We start from the raw sequence: 12,945 nt of genomic DNA, 5'->3' as shown, positions 1-12,945 counted from the left end.
TTACCTGGGGCCTTCTTCTGGGTCTTGCATCTGCCCCACTCCCTGGTTTGGGTTCTTCTTCTTTGTTTGGGGCTTTCTCCCTGTCCCCGTTCCTATATCCTGCTCTCTGGGGCACCTTCTCTGCAACAGTACTAGAGGTCACCTGACCCGCAATTTCATGTTTCACTTTTCTTTGGCACATATGAGCAGGGCTGGTTCCTGATTGACGAACGTAAAAATGGACAAACTGCACATGTGCGGCCCTTTCCCAGCCAATGCATGCACAGAAGTTCTGAGGCCCACTGGGAACTGTAGCTCCCAAACTCTGATTTTAACTTAAGCTTTTTCTCTTTTTTTTGTTTCATCACAGCCCCTTACTTGAAAGAAAGCTTCATCACAGTGAAGTTTCTTTACAATAGCTTTATACTTTCTTTACAAGACTTTAGCATCATAATTTTCTAACAAATAGCTTATTACATTCTATACAAATAAACTTTTCCTTTCATTTCACAACTACATGCCGTATTATGCAATTGCAAAGGTTTACCTAAAACACAAATCAATACATGTAATAAGGACGTTTAACTGAATTTTAACCTCAGAATTATCATAACTCAAGGCTTGCGTTTACCCCACACCCTTTCTTTAAACTCCAAATAGAGCACCAACAATTGGACATAATCTTTAAGGTCGACCAAAGGTAGTGAAGATACATTAAGGTTTTCTTTGGCAACATATTGACCAACTTGTATTTCTATTTTGTACTACGGTTTCAACCTTGCTGGTGAGACTGCAAACCAATACACTGGTGGTCTTCCCCTCTTCAAATAAGGCTGTCTGTAAGTCATATATGTATGTCAGCATAGTGGTACTGTCACTAGACTAGTAATCCAGAGACCCAGGGTAACGCTCTGGGGACCCGGGTTCAAATCCCACGGAGGAGATGGTGGAATTAAAAGCCTAATGATGACCATGAAACCACTGCCGATTGTTGGTTCACTAAAGTCCTTTAGGGAACGAAATCTGCTGTCTTTACCTGGTGTAGCCTATATGTGCCTCCAGACTTACAGCAATGTGGATGACTCTTAAATGCCCTCTGAACAAAGGCAATTAGGGATGGGTAATAAATGCTGGCCTAACCAACGATGCCCACATGAATGAGTTTTTAAAAGTTGTGAGATATAAATGTCTTTTATCTAGGTTTCTCAACTTTAATACAGAAGAACATGGGATTTTTCTTACTCTTCTCCTCTGAGAACATGGGCCCTTTATATTTGCAACAGACACCAGGTAAGTCTGATCAGCAACCAACTTCAAAATTATCTTCCTCACTCATTTCTTCCATAATAGGCCAGGCCATAACAGATTTTCTCTTTTCATCATTTCAATCAACACCAGATGAATAAACCTGCACCAAGGGACTTTCCCCCTCTTTACTCAAGTCATTGTATAGTTTATCCTCGAGATATTCCACAGTATTTTGCACATATTCATGTTCTTCCCATTGACATTTAAAAAATGGAACTTTTACTTCTTTCACAATTTTATCCAAGTATTTGTTTACTCTCTTCTTTTCCAATTCTTTCCCAAGCTTGTTAATCTTTTCATTTAGCTCAGCAACCACTCTGGTGATTTCAGTTGTCTTTATTTCAGAGTCATTTGTCAAACCCTTAAACAACGTTCACAACTTTGCATGGACATTCCGGTACATTTCATAACCTTTCTTCCATGGTTATTGACTGCTCTTTAGACTCCTTCAATTCACTCATTAGGTCCTCAGTCTGTCTCTGAAAACTTTCCCTATCTGCTTTTAAATTCCAGACCTGGTATTCCAAACCATACATCTCATTCTTTTGGTTCTCCAAATCATATCAGAGATAAAGAATCTCATTGCTTTCTCCATGACGAAGTTCTAACAGTTCATCAGTCTTGGCTTTTAATTCTGCATTCAACCAACTGTTCTGATTCACCAGCAATTCCTTTTCCTATTCAAGATATCTTTCATGTTACTTCATAGAGCCATCTGATGCTTGAAGTTCATCAAGATTTTAATTGAAGAATGTACCTTTGTGACATTTGCTTCTACCAGTTTATCATTTAGATATTTCAAGTCCTCATTCAAGCGTTCCACTTCCTGTGACTGATGCTCAATTGATCTCATCAATTCTCATTTTTCATTAGCAAACTCATCCTCTGTGCATAAAAGTTGCTTCGCTACATTGATCAGGTTTTCCTTCAATTGCTTATCAGCAATAAGCTTCTTGCTTTTGGCCACTGCAATCTTTTGGAGTTCGGAAAGATCAGTATGATCAAACACCTGCTACAATACAGTCGTCGCCATGTTACCGTCTCCGCTAATCAAAACATTACCCAGAATAAAATCTACCATTTCAATAGCCAAACAAGGTACAATTGCCACCGTAACAATTCCAGTTACAAAGTCACTTCATAAATTGACTTCACATAAAGAAACAGGTTTATAAGCTCCCATGACTATCTCCTTTAATACCCTTTCCTTCTTCAAACCGCCTGGAACACAAATTGTGTCAAAAGCCACCATCAATGACTGATCTGCCCCAGTGTCTCTCAAAATTTTAATCTGTTTACTTATTTTGTTGGAGGAATAAGGGAACACTCCTCCATTTGAGACAAAACATCCAGAACCTCCAGTACCCTGACACTCTCCAGCAGTACAAAAAGAAGAATAGTCTGGACTATCCTGAGCTATGTCCCCCTTCCTAGTTGGTTATGAGGGAACACGTTTGACCTGTACCACTGCTACAGTTTTAAAACCTATTTCATTTCCTGGTATAGCCTTTTCTGAGGATTCCTTAAGCATTCCTACTACTACCACTAGTTTACCATTCAGCTTCCAACAATGGGCTTCGAGATGCTCCGTCTTATGGCAATAAGATCATACCGATTTATTTTCACCCCTTTTATTCTCTACACTATCCTTTTTCTTGACTGGACATCTTCTGCCTTCTCCACAAAGCTAGACTCTTTCTTCTTCCTCCAGTTTCCCTGTTGATTCCCATATGGCTATTTCCTCACATGTACCTGCCTGATATCACAGGTATCTGCCAAAACTACCTCTTCTCGGATCTTTGATACTTGACTCTCATCTAAATAAGTCTCAATGGTTACTGGAATGCTATTTCAGAATTCTTCCATAATCATGATTTCTCCTGCATTCTAAAAGTTTTTTCTAATTTCAGCAATCAAAACCACTGACCCCAAAGCATTTCTTTTCCTCTTGCAAATGTCTGATTAGGTTTCTTTCTTATGGTCCTAATCTTTGACCGATAAGCTTCAGGGACCATCTCATAAGCATCGAGTATTGCCCTTTTAACCTCTTCATAGACCGCAGATTTCTCTTTTGACAGACTACTGTACACGTCGGTTGCTGTATCTGTCAGGATACTTAGTAACATTGAGGTCCAAGCAATTTTTGGCCACTTCAACCTCACGGCTTTTTTTCTTGTATCATAAGTGTTTTATTCTTTGTGTTAAAAGTTCACCAGCAGACTCCTGTGAATTTGTTCAGTAACTTGCCTCCACAGTTTCTAAAAAAAAGGTTAGAATCTATCAAGCCAGGTTTCACTCTGGGATCTGACTCATCCAGTAGTAACATCCACTGAGGGACTGTAACAAAGTGGGGGCTCTTGTGGGATCAAAAATCCTTGAATTTAACGGAGATCTGTGAATTCTTAAAGAAACAGGTACTTGGAGGTACTGGTCATAGGAATAGGATTCGCTGTTAAGTCTATTAGATTTGTTGGAACACAAAAATGGCTTTGACTTTTGCTAAGATTTTTTTCTGCGAGTGTAAATGCTAACAGTGGATCATTTGAAATCCTTCACTAAGATTAAACTGAGAGTGATAGTGGGTAAATTGAATGTAGAAATAGAGCAGGGTAAGGATAATATGATTGAATAAATTAACCCACCATTTAGAATTAAAAAGAGAGAAACCTGAAATTGATGTGACACTTAGCTAAGATTTCATTACAAATGAAGTAGCTTGAGATAGGAAGAGATAGAGAAAAGCAGAAGCTTGACCTGGCAAAAGAGGAGGGAAAAAATGGAAAAATGGAAAGCTTGAGCTTGAGTTTCAAAGAGAGAAAGAAATTAAACATGACTTGGCTAGAGAAAAGCTTAGAATAAAGGAAGGAGGAGGAGAGATAGTGGTTCAGAAGATGTTTCTGATTCCACTGAGGATTTTGATGTAACTAAAAATTTTTGTTTAGTGTCTAAATTTGCAGAGGATGGAGTTAAAAGATGTTTCGCCTCATTTGAAATTGTTTGTGTTGAGATCTTTCCAAGTTTGTTGTCTGGCGTAATATAGTTTTTAATATTAGCTCTTAAGCTCACAGAAAAAAATCTTAGCAAAAGTCAAAGCCATTTTTGTGTTCCAACAAATCTAATAGACTTGACAGCGAATCCTGTTCCTATGACCAGTACCTCCAAGTACTAGTTTCTTTAAGAATTCACAGATCCCAGTTGAATTCAAGAATTTTTGATCCCACAAGAGCCCCCACTTTGTTACAGTCCCTCAGTGGATGTTACTACTGGATGAGTCAGATCCCAGAGTGAAACCTGGCTTGATAGATTCTAACTTTTTTTTTAGAAACCATGGAAGCAAGTTATTGAACAAATTCACAGGAGTCTGCTGGTGAACTTTTAACACAAAGAATAAAACATTTATGAAACAAGAAAAATGAACTATATTACGCCAGACAACAAGGTTGAAAAGATCTCAATACAACCACAAGAAAATCATTCAAATATTCAGGATTCCTTCACCCCAGCGATATCTTTACAGGTAAATTCAGAAAGATAAAACAATTTACCATTTGATTCAGGGTAAATATGCTACATGTGAACCAACTGGCAAACTTTGGTTAGGCAAACCACACTCCAAAGTAAATGACAGATGCGACCAAAGCAGATTCTGTAGATTTCTCAACAATCCATCCAGATACTTGTCACACAGTGAACCAGTTTCACTGAAACTGTCTGTCTTTCTGACAAGGTTTTCCAATCTCTACATTTGAAGAACTTGGCTGGGAATTCTTTCCCACATACTGCTCTCACTCGGAGAGCTTCAAACAGAATTCATCTCCAGGGTTTCAATCTCACCTTCTGAGATTCTTTTGCTCTGTCTTGCCACATACACCCAAAGCTTTCCAGCATGATTTCAGATCTTATGCCATGCCAGGCAGAACACCAATGCTGCAAAAGTGTACCTCTGCCCCTGTGGCCCGCAGCATGAAATCACTAAGCAGTGGCTGTCCTCTCGGATCTTCTCATCGTTTTCTCAAGCCCACTTCACTTTAAGTCTGCTCTTCACAGCTCTTGCTATTTAGTTCAGATCCTATTACTCTGCTCCTTTTTCTCAACTTTAACAGAATCTGTTTCTGATCTCTGTCCTTGTGCCTTACCTGTGAGCTTCTTCTGGGACCTGTTTCTGCCCCCACTCCCTGGTCCGGGATCTTCTTTGTTTGGTACCACCTTCCTGCCCTCCTCCCAGTGACCTGCTCCCTGGGGCGACATCTCTGCAATGGCGCTCCTCTTCAGGTCACATGACTTGCAGTTTCACTTTTCTTTTTCTTCTGCGCATGTGTGCAGGGCCGGTTCCCGGCTGAAGGACGTAAAAAATGGATGGACTGTGCATGTGTGTGACACTTTCTCAGCCTGTGCACATGCAGAAGTCCCAAGACCTGCAGGGAAATGTAGTTCCCGAACTCCAATTTAAACTTAAGCTTTTTCTTCCTTTTTTTGTTTCACCACGCTACTCCCTGCATGAACCTTACTCACTGATGTATAATCACCATTAAACACTCTGTCCCTTCCTGTCCCACTCCTGTTTGTTTTTACCAGCATTGCTACAACATTCTGTTACCTTGACTTTTCTCCTTGGATTTCTAAATCTCCCTTCATCCTAACCCTCCTCCACTCTTTTAGTTACATATTTATTGTGGTTCAGAAATTGAACTCAGACCTAACATAACAGACACAAACCGAAACATAATTTTAGAGTTAAGGTCAAAAGGCTGAAATTTATTGTTCAAATTGCTGCTGTGCAAGAGTTAAAACAAAGGGTGAAAAACACTTCGGTTGAAATTTCCCAAACAGGTCAGCCAAACTCCGTGAAATAAGAAACACTTTAAAAAATTCCACTTGTGAGCATTCTCTCTTATTTTGTAAAGATTAAATCCAGAAATAGCTGCTCACAAATCAGATCCTTTATGGTCAAAGTTTTTGCAGTTCAGAGCAGTATTGCAAACAGTGTAGGAGTGCTGCCCACTGGGAGGGTTAAAATAAGTGTCGTTCTCAGTCAGTTCTGAAGAAAGCTCCTTGACCTGAAACATTAACTCTGTTGCTCAGAAGCTGCCAGACCTGCTGAGTAATTCCAACACCTTCCGTTTTTATTTCAGATTTCCAGTAGCCACATTATTTTGCTTTTGGTTTAGTGCCCAAGCTGAACTGGTGTGCAAGATATACTCAGTCTGCATGGAGGTAACTTTGTGCATGTGCATTGTCACACATATGCAAAGCCATGTTCTTCAGGACTACTTCTTAATGTTAGAATGGGTGGGAGCAGCCTCATATTATATGGTCTCATTAAACAACATTGCAAGGTTCAACTATACACCGCTTCACACAGTGCCAAGTACAGGTTGTATAAGACAGCAACCTGAGGTCTTCTATGTTCCACGGGCAGACTGGGATCTGACTTCAGAGTTGTGTTGCCAGTTTTATCAGATGTGTATTCAAAACTGTTCTGCAGCCATCAGACTTATAATCAACATGACCAGAAAATGCTTTCAGTACATACGTGCAAATTAAAGTCTAGTATCTTTTAGTGGGGTTCTAAGTTTTCACCAACTGATGGCACTATGCATATTGCACCACAACATTAGTACTTGACCAATACCACAGGAGGTTGAGGCCATCAGCACAAATAAGAGTTTAAAGGAAACAAAGGGCAACCAGCTTTGGATTTTAAGGTAATTTGATAATGTGGTCCTTACGATTGAAAAAGTTTGATACAATTCTGTTACAATAACTACTTACCTTGAATTGGTAGAAAAAAATTCAAAGTAATCATGCTCAGGCAACGGGGCAAGTTGCTCTTCTAACTGTTCTTTTGTCAGACTGGGAGGCAAACGACGGATCACCACCTAATGGGTAAGGGCAGTTAAAATATCTATCAGCTGCTTCTTTTAAAAATATTTACAACGTTAATGTTAGAACAATTTTTAAAATAGCTTTACGTTTAGGAACAGATTGCTCTGATTAGGCATCCAATGAACCACTTCCTCTATGAAGATCCAAACTACAGAAGCACAACAGCAAACAATGCAATTATTGCAGCTTTGTAACAAAAAAAGTGATGAGTGCTGAAAAGAGAGACATGCTGTCGAAGCTTTTCATCTTGCACTCATCAGTACAAACAAAAGAAGCTCAATTTCAAAAGATCACAACAATTTATACTACAGGAGAAAAGGGCGCTGATTGATTTGGAAGTTGACTCAGATTGGCTGAGGTACTGTCATGGAGAAAGCAACAGGGAACTATAGGCTTTCCAATCTTCTGGGTAATTCAAAAAAGGCACAAAGCTGGAACATATTCCTTTTGTTTGCAGAGAACAGGTCCTTGTGTGCCAACCATTCAGCGACCTTTTCTCCTATGGTATAAATTGCTGTTGATCTTAAATTTGGCATTCTTGTGTTTGTCCTGATGAGTGCAAGAGAAAAAGCTTCGACAACGTCTCTCTTTTCAGCAATATTCAAGTTCTCTATTACCAAGCAAATGCGATGAGACTACTGCAGTGAGCAGATAGTAAGCAAACTATTATTGAAGAAACACCCTAATGACACAAATGATTAAAGAGGCTATCTAAGCATCAGGATCAATTAAGCATCATAAATATTTCCTTAAAAATTGCTTTTAGTTGAAACAGCAAATGCTGATACCATCAGTAAAACTGAGGAAGGCAAATCTGATATAAAAACAAAATGCTGCAAATGCTGGAAACCAGAACTGATAAAGGGTCATCCACCTGAAACCTTAGGTTTGTTTCTCTCCACAGATGCTGCCTGACCTGCTGAATATCTCGGGCATTTCGTGCTTTCATTTGAGGCAAATCTGAAGCAGTTGGAGAGCTGACTTAAACTCCAGCATGACTCAGCCATATATTAATTCCGTTCTTTCAGGCTCTTATTATTGTTGTTGTTGTCACAGAAAAAAGTGCATTTTTCACATGAATCACTTACAACAATGAAAATAAGCATTCATTAGAATTTTGTGCATAGGAAAACAAATAAGGAGAAACCAGGAACATCCAGAAAATAGCCTAACTGCCTCGTTGTTGCATATCTACACTGACAGGTTTAATTTACAAAGCTGAACGTGAATTATTAACAAGAGCATGTTATGATAAACGCCAGCCGTTTAGGGAGACGTTGCTTCCTGAACTTAATCCTGCCTCAGGCCTGTTGCTCCACAAACCTTGGTCAAGATCTCTTTCTTCTCCTTCTTCTCAGGTCTCTCTGCCCTCTCCTCCAATTTAACCTCCACCTTCTTCTCCCTGGGTTTGGTATTCTCCTTGTCTTCCTTCATGTTTGATGACGCACCCTCCAGTGTACAAGCCTCCACTCTCGCTCGCTCGCAACTTCAGATCAGCCTGACCCTTTGCTCCCTGTCACGTCACTCAAACGCGCCTCCTTTCCTGATTGGTGGGCGGAGGCGGGGGGGGGGGGGTCGCCTCTGGCAAGTTACCGCGAGATTTGAAAACTGCCCCGGCTCCCCTACACTCACTCCGGGCCGGTTCTCGCGAGACTTTGCGGCGAGAGGGAGTGTGAGGGAGGGGGTCAGGGGGGTCAACGGTTGCTAAGAGTGGGCGGGGCAGTTTCTGCGCATGCTCGGTGCGCCCCGAGAAGGTCAGTCGATTGGTGGGACGGGGAGAGATCAAAGATGTGGTACGAGATCTTGCCGGGTCTCTGCATTATGGCTGGCTGCCTGACGGTGCCCGGTTTCGCTACCATCTACCTTCACAAGTGGACGAACGGCGGCAAGGTAACCCCGGCCGGTTCAGCTGCATTTATGTAGCGCGTTTCCTAGGGTTGCCAACCCTCCAGGATTGGCCTGGAGTCTCCAGGAATTGAAGATCAATCCCCAGCACTCTGCTGTGTGCATTCCTGGAGAAAAGTCATCGGGACTTGAAAAAAGATTTTTTTTCATTTTCGTTGAGTATTTCTCTTTACCAGATATAAAAAAAATATTGAAAATGGGGCGCGCAAGGTGGGGTGGGGAAGAAATGGCTGACAGCCAGGCATCATCAGGCTGCCTGAGTCTTTTTGCTTTCCAGTCGGTGTAAGAAGGCAGAACGTCACAAGGATGTGTGTGTTGGCTGAATAATGGCTTTGGCATGGGGGCAAGTCATGTGTTGAAACCTCCAGGAATACATTTAATCAGCTCTGAAGAAGAGTCATACGGACTTGAAACGTTAACTCTGTCTTTCTCTCCACAGATGCTGTTAGACCTGCTGAGTTTTTCCAGCATTTTCTGTTTTTGTTTCGAATTTCCAGCATCTGCAGTATTATAAGACATAGGAGCAGAAATTAAGCCATTCGGCCCATCGAGTCTGCTCCGCCATTCAATCGTGGCTGATATTTCACTTTTATACATTTAATCACAGTTGGCAAACCTTTCACCACCTCAGGGCCTCTTAGAGTCTTCACAGCTGCTAAGATCCCCACAAATAAACTGTGTAATGTTGGTTAAACAGCTTGTATCGGTATAGCTCCTTTAATATCTCAATTTCTCTTCGGCAGAGCATTATTGAGGGATAAATAATGGCCCAGGGCACCAGGGGAGACCAAACTTCACCCCACCCACTCCTAGTCTTCCAGATGCTGTCTCGGGATCTTTCAAATGCACCTGATAGGGCAGGTGCTGCCTCAGTTTAACACCTTACCCTAAAGTCGATGCCTCCAACAGTGCAGCACACTCTTGGTGCTGCCATTACTGAGACACAACTGACACAGTTGCCTCAGTCCCTGTGGAAAATAAGCTAGGATTCCAGTTTGTGACGGCTATCCCCATGACATCAGTTACAAGTGCCTCTGTCTGGGCATCAATTGAAGAGAACCATCTAGAAGACACAAGTCAGGAGTATGATGGACTACTCCTCAGTTACTTGGATGAGTGCAGCTCCAACAACACTTAGGAAGCTCAACACCATTTGGGACAAAGCATCCCACTTGATTGGCACCTCATTGGCCACTTTAAACATTCACTGACTTCACAACTGGTGCACAGTAGCAGTAGTGTGTACTCCCTACAAGATGCACTGTAGCAACCTGCCAAGGCTCCTTTGACAGTACCTTCCAAACTTGGGACCTCTACAAACTAGAAGGACAAGGGCATCAGATGCATAGGAACACCACCATCTGCAAGTTCCCCTCCAAGCAACACACCAACCTGACTTGGAATTGCATTGTGGTCCCTCCACTGTCATTGAGTGAAAAATGCTGGACCCCTCCAACCATTGTGGGTGTACATTCACGAACCACCACATTCTCAAGGGCAATTAGGGATGGGCACCATATGCTGGCCTTGCCAGCAGCGCTGACATCCCATGACTGAATATAAAAAACCTTGTAATTTTCACCTCCTCTTAGAATCCTGTGGGGCAAGGAACATGGCTGAAGTTCTGCTATTTTTAAAGGGAATTATGAGATGGATGTGGAGATGTTCTTTATCCGGAATCTAGAAAAGATTCTAAGGGCACAATTAAAACAAAAGGTAACTATAACTTGAGCAGTAACTACATAACAATTATACTCGACTGAAGTGAATTAGTTTCCTTTTGAAACTTTCAAAAAGGAATTTTCACAGATTTGTAATTGAACAGAGGCAACAGAATTACAAGCTGGGTCATTCTTCATTTTTTACCTTCTTATGTTGCTGTCAGTGTTTCCTCAAAGCTGCAGGGCTGCGCTGCAACTTAGAGGTTTCCATGCACAAGTCTGCCCCTTTACGTTATGGTACAAAAAAATTTAAAGGAACCACACATTTAAACAAATTGGCTGTGCATTCCAAAAAAAAGAGGGTATGTTGATTATAGTCCAACCTCCTAATGGAAAGGGGTAAATTTGGATGCATGTCAAAAACATTAGGAATTGATGTCTCAGCTCACCTGACCATGTTCTTGTCATGCATCCAAACATGTTAAGTATTAAAACCTGTTTAAAAGCCACAGATGGAATAGAATCCGCAGAGTTGGCTTAATGAAGTGCTCCATCAATGGTACTTTTGACTGCTGGAGCTATATGAGAAACCTTGGTTGGCATGTTCATTGATTTTTCATAGACACACAGACACACACATTCACCCCTTCCACTCTGGGAATGCACCATGCTTCACCTTAATGGAACAGCTAAGATTGAGAACTCTCCACTTGAGCAATCACACGCTTGAAGTATAAACTTACTGTAGTATGTTAAGTGCAACGTCTTTGAGCTAATATCTCCATATGTGGCTTGGTGAAAGATTGTGTCTGGTGCTCATGTGAAGGGCCTTAGGATGTTTGACTACGTTAAGGCCGCTGTATAAATGCAAGTTGTACACAGTTCTCAGATAAAATGGAGAAAGAAAACTTAAGATTCCCTTTACAATTGATAATCTAATGGTTTGCTGTGAACTTATATGATGTATCTAACAGCAAAGTAACTTTCCAAATTTAAATATATCCCTAATCCTGTAGCCTTTTAAAATTCTGGCAGTTAAGAAGTTTCCTTTGATGGGATTGCATTATTCGACTGTCTCGTGAGTTAAGGATAATGTGAGGAATGGGGCTGAAATTCACTCAATCGGTGGAAGAATCCATTCAAAACCACTGGAGTAATACAGCTCTTGGCATAAGATTAAAGGTGTACATTTAGGCTTGTCAGTATTTTAAAAATAATCCTTGGTATTTATTAATTCAAGGGTTTACTTTCAGCATAAACAATGTAGAATAAAGAACTACTACTACTTGCTTTTCAAAAAAAATCCTGATAACATGTTAATGATTGTTTATGTTTAGGAAAAGCGGATTGCTCGTTTACCATATCATTGGACCCTGCTGGATCGAGACAGAAGAGTGTCTGGTTGCAAAACCTATTACAAAGCAAGGGTAAATTCTTGAGCATAAGTTCAGAAGTTGCTTGTCTTGACCACAGTTGGCTGCACTTTTTATTGCTAAAAGATAAAAGGTTTTTAAAAAAAGGTGCCAAGTCACTTAAGATTTAAAATAGTCTTTGTTTTATTGGGTGTAATTATGGAAAACTTATGCTCTACTTAACTCTTCTGTTTTAACAGGGATTAGAAAACATCGACTGATGGGCTTTTCACCTCAAACTACGGGACCCATGACCCTGCAGGAGACTGGTCACTAAAACCTGAACTTTAATCTTTGTTTCATGAAGTAATTTAGAATAAAATTGAAAATAAAAATGTGAACTAGTTATGTAGGGTGCCTCTTATTGAAGATGAGTTCTTGGAGGGAGGGAATGGATCATCTACAAGCAAAAAAAAGGTGGGTGGATTGGAACAATGAAAGTGCTGGTATGGGGGACTGCTATATTCAGTTAAGCAGATTTCTATATTTCACTTTTCAGTTACAGACCTTGTCAATTTGCATTCGCTTCTTCAGCATGAAAAGATTTGATCGCCATGTGCTAAAAGTGTTAGGCAAACGTAATAAGGGAGAGGGTACACAAAATAGTAAAGTGCCATACACTTAAGAATTCGAAAAATTTCAGGAAAGCAGCTTCAAACCAGACTATTTAAAATATGTATGAGAAAGCGCAAGGTCAAATTGGGAGAAATAAAAAGATTTATTTGTTTATTATTCCTCAAACAGAATCACGTATTGGAGATACTCTCATAATTTCAGCAAACTGTTAAGGGACA

General features: G+C 40.6%; 2 protein-coding genes across 2 annotated transcripts in view; one reads left to right on the top strand and one right to left on the bottom strand.

Annotated features, from left to right (window-relative positions):
• upf3b (UPF3B regulator of nonsense mediated mRNA decay) overlaps positions 1 to 8,698 on the bottom strand; it is a 32,571-nt gene extending 23,873 nt beyond the window's left edge. Inside the window, exons 1-2 of the mRNA XM_041195678.1 lie at positions 8,497 to 8,698; positions 7,060 to 7,166 (exon numbers count right to left, since the gene is read on the bottom strand). Coding sequence (XP_041051612.1) covers positions 7,060 to 7,166; positions 8,497 to 8,607 — 218 coding nt within the window. The 5' untranslated portion in view covers positions 8,608 to 8,698. The remainder of the gene's footprint in view (positions 1 to 7,059; positions 7,167 to 8,496) is intronic.
• A 197-nt stretch (positions 8,699 to 8,895) lies between these two features.
• On the top strand, positions 8,896 to 12,497 carry ndufa1 (NADH:ubiquinone oxidoreductase subunit A1). Its single transcript, XM_041195828.1, has 3 exons — positions 8,896 to 9,063; positions 12,077 to 12,166; positions 12,352 to 12,497. The coding sequence occupies exons 1-3, from the start codon at positions 8,962 to 8,964 to the stop codon at positions 12,370 to 12,372; spliced, it is 213 nt and encodes a 70-aa protein (XP_041051762.1). The 5' UTR covers positions 8,896 to 8,961; the 3' UTR covers positions 12,373 to 12,497.
• Positions 12,498 to 12,945: the final 448 nt, after the last annotated feature.

The sequence above is a fragment of the Carcharodon carcharias genome, chromosome 9 (genome assembly GCF_017639515.1).
Source record: "Carcharodon carcharias isolate sCarCar2 chromosome 9, sCarCar2.pri, whole genome shotgun sequence".
Lineage (NCBI taxonomy): Eukaryota > Metazoa > Chordata > Chondrichthyes > Lamniformes > Lamnidae > Carcharodon > Carcharodon carcharias.
This window is presented reverse-complemented; position numbering and strand designations above follow the sequence as displayed.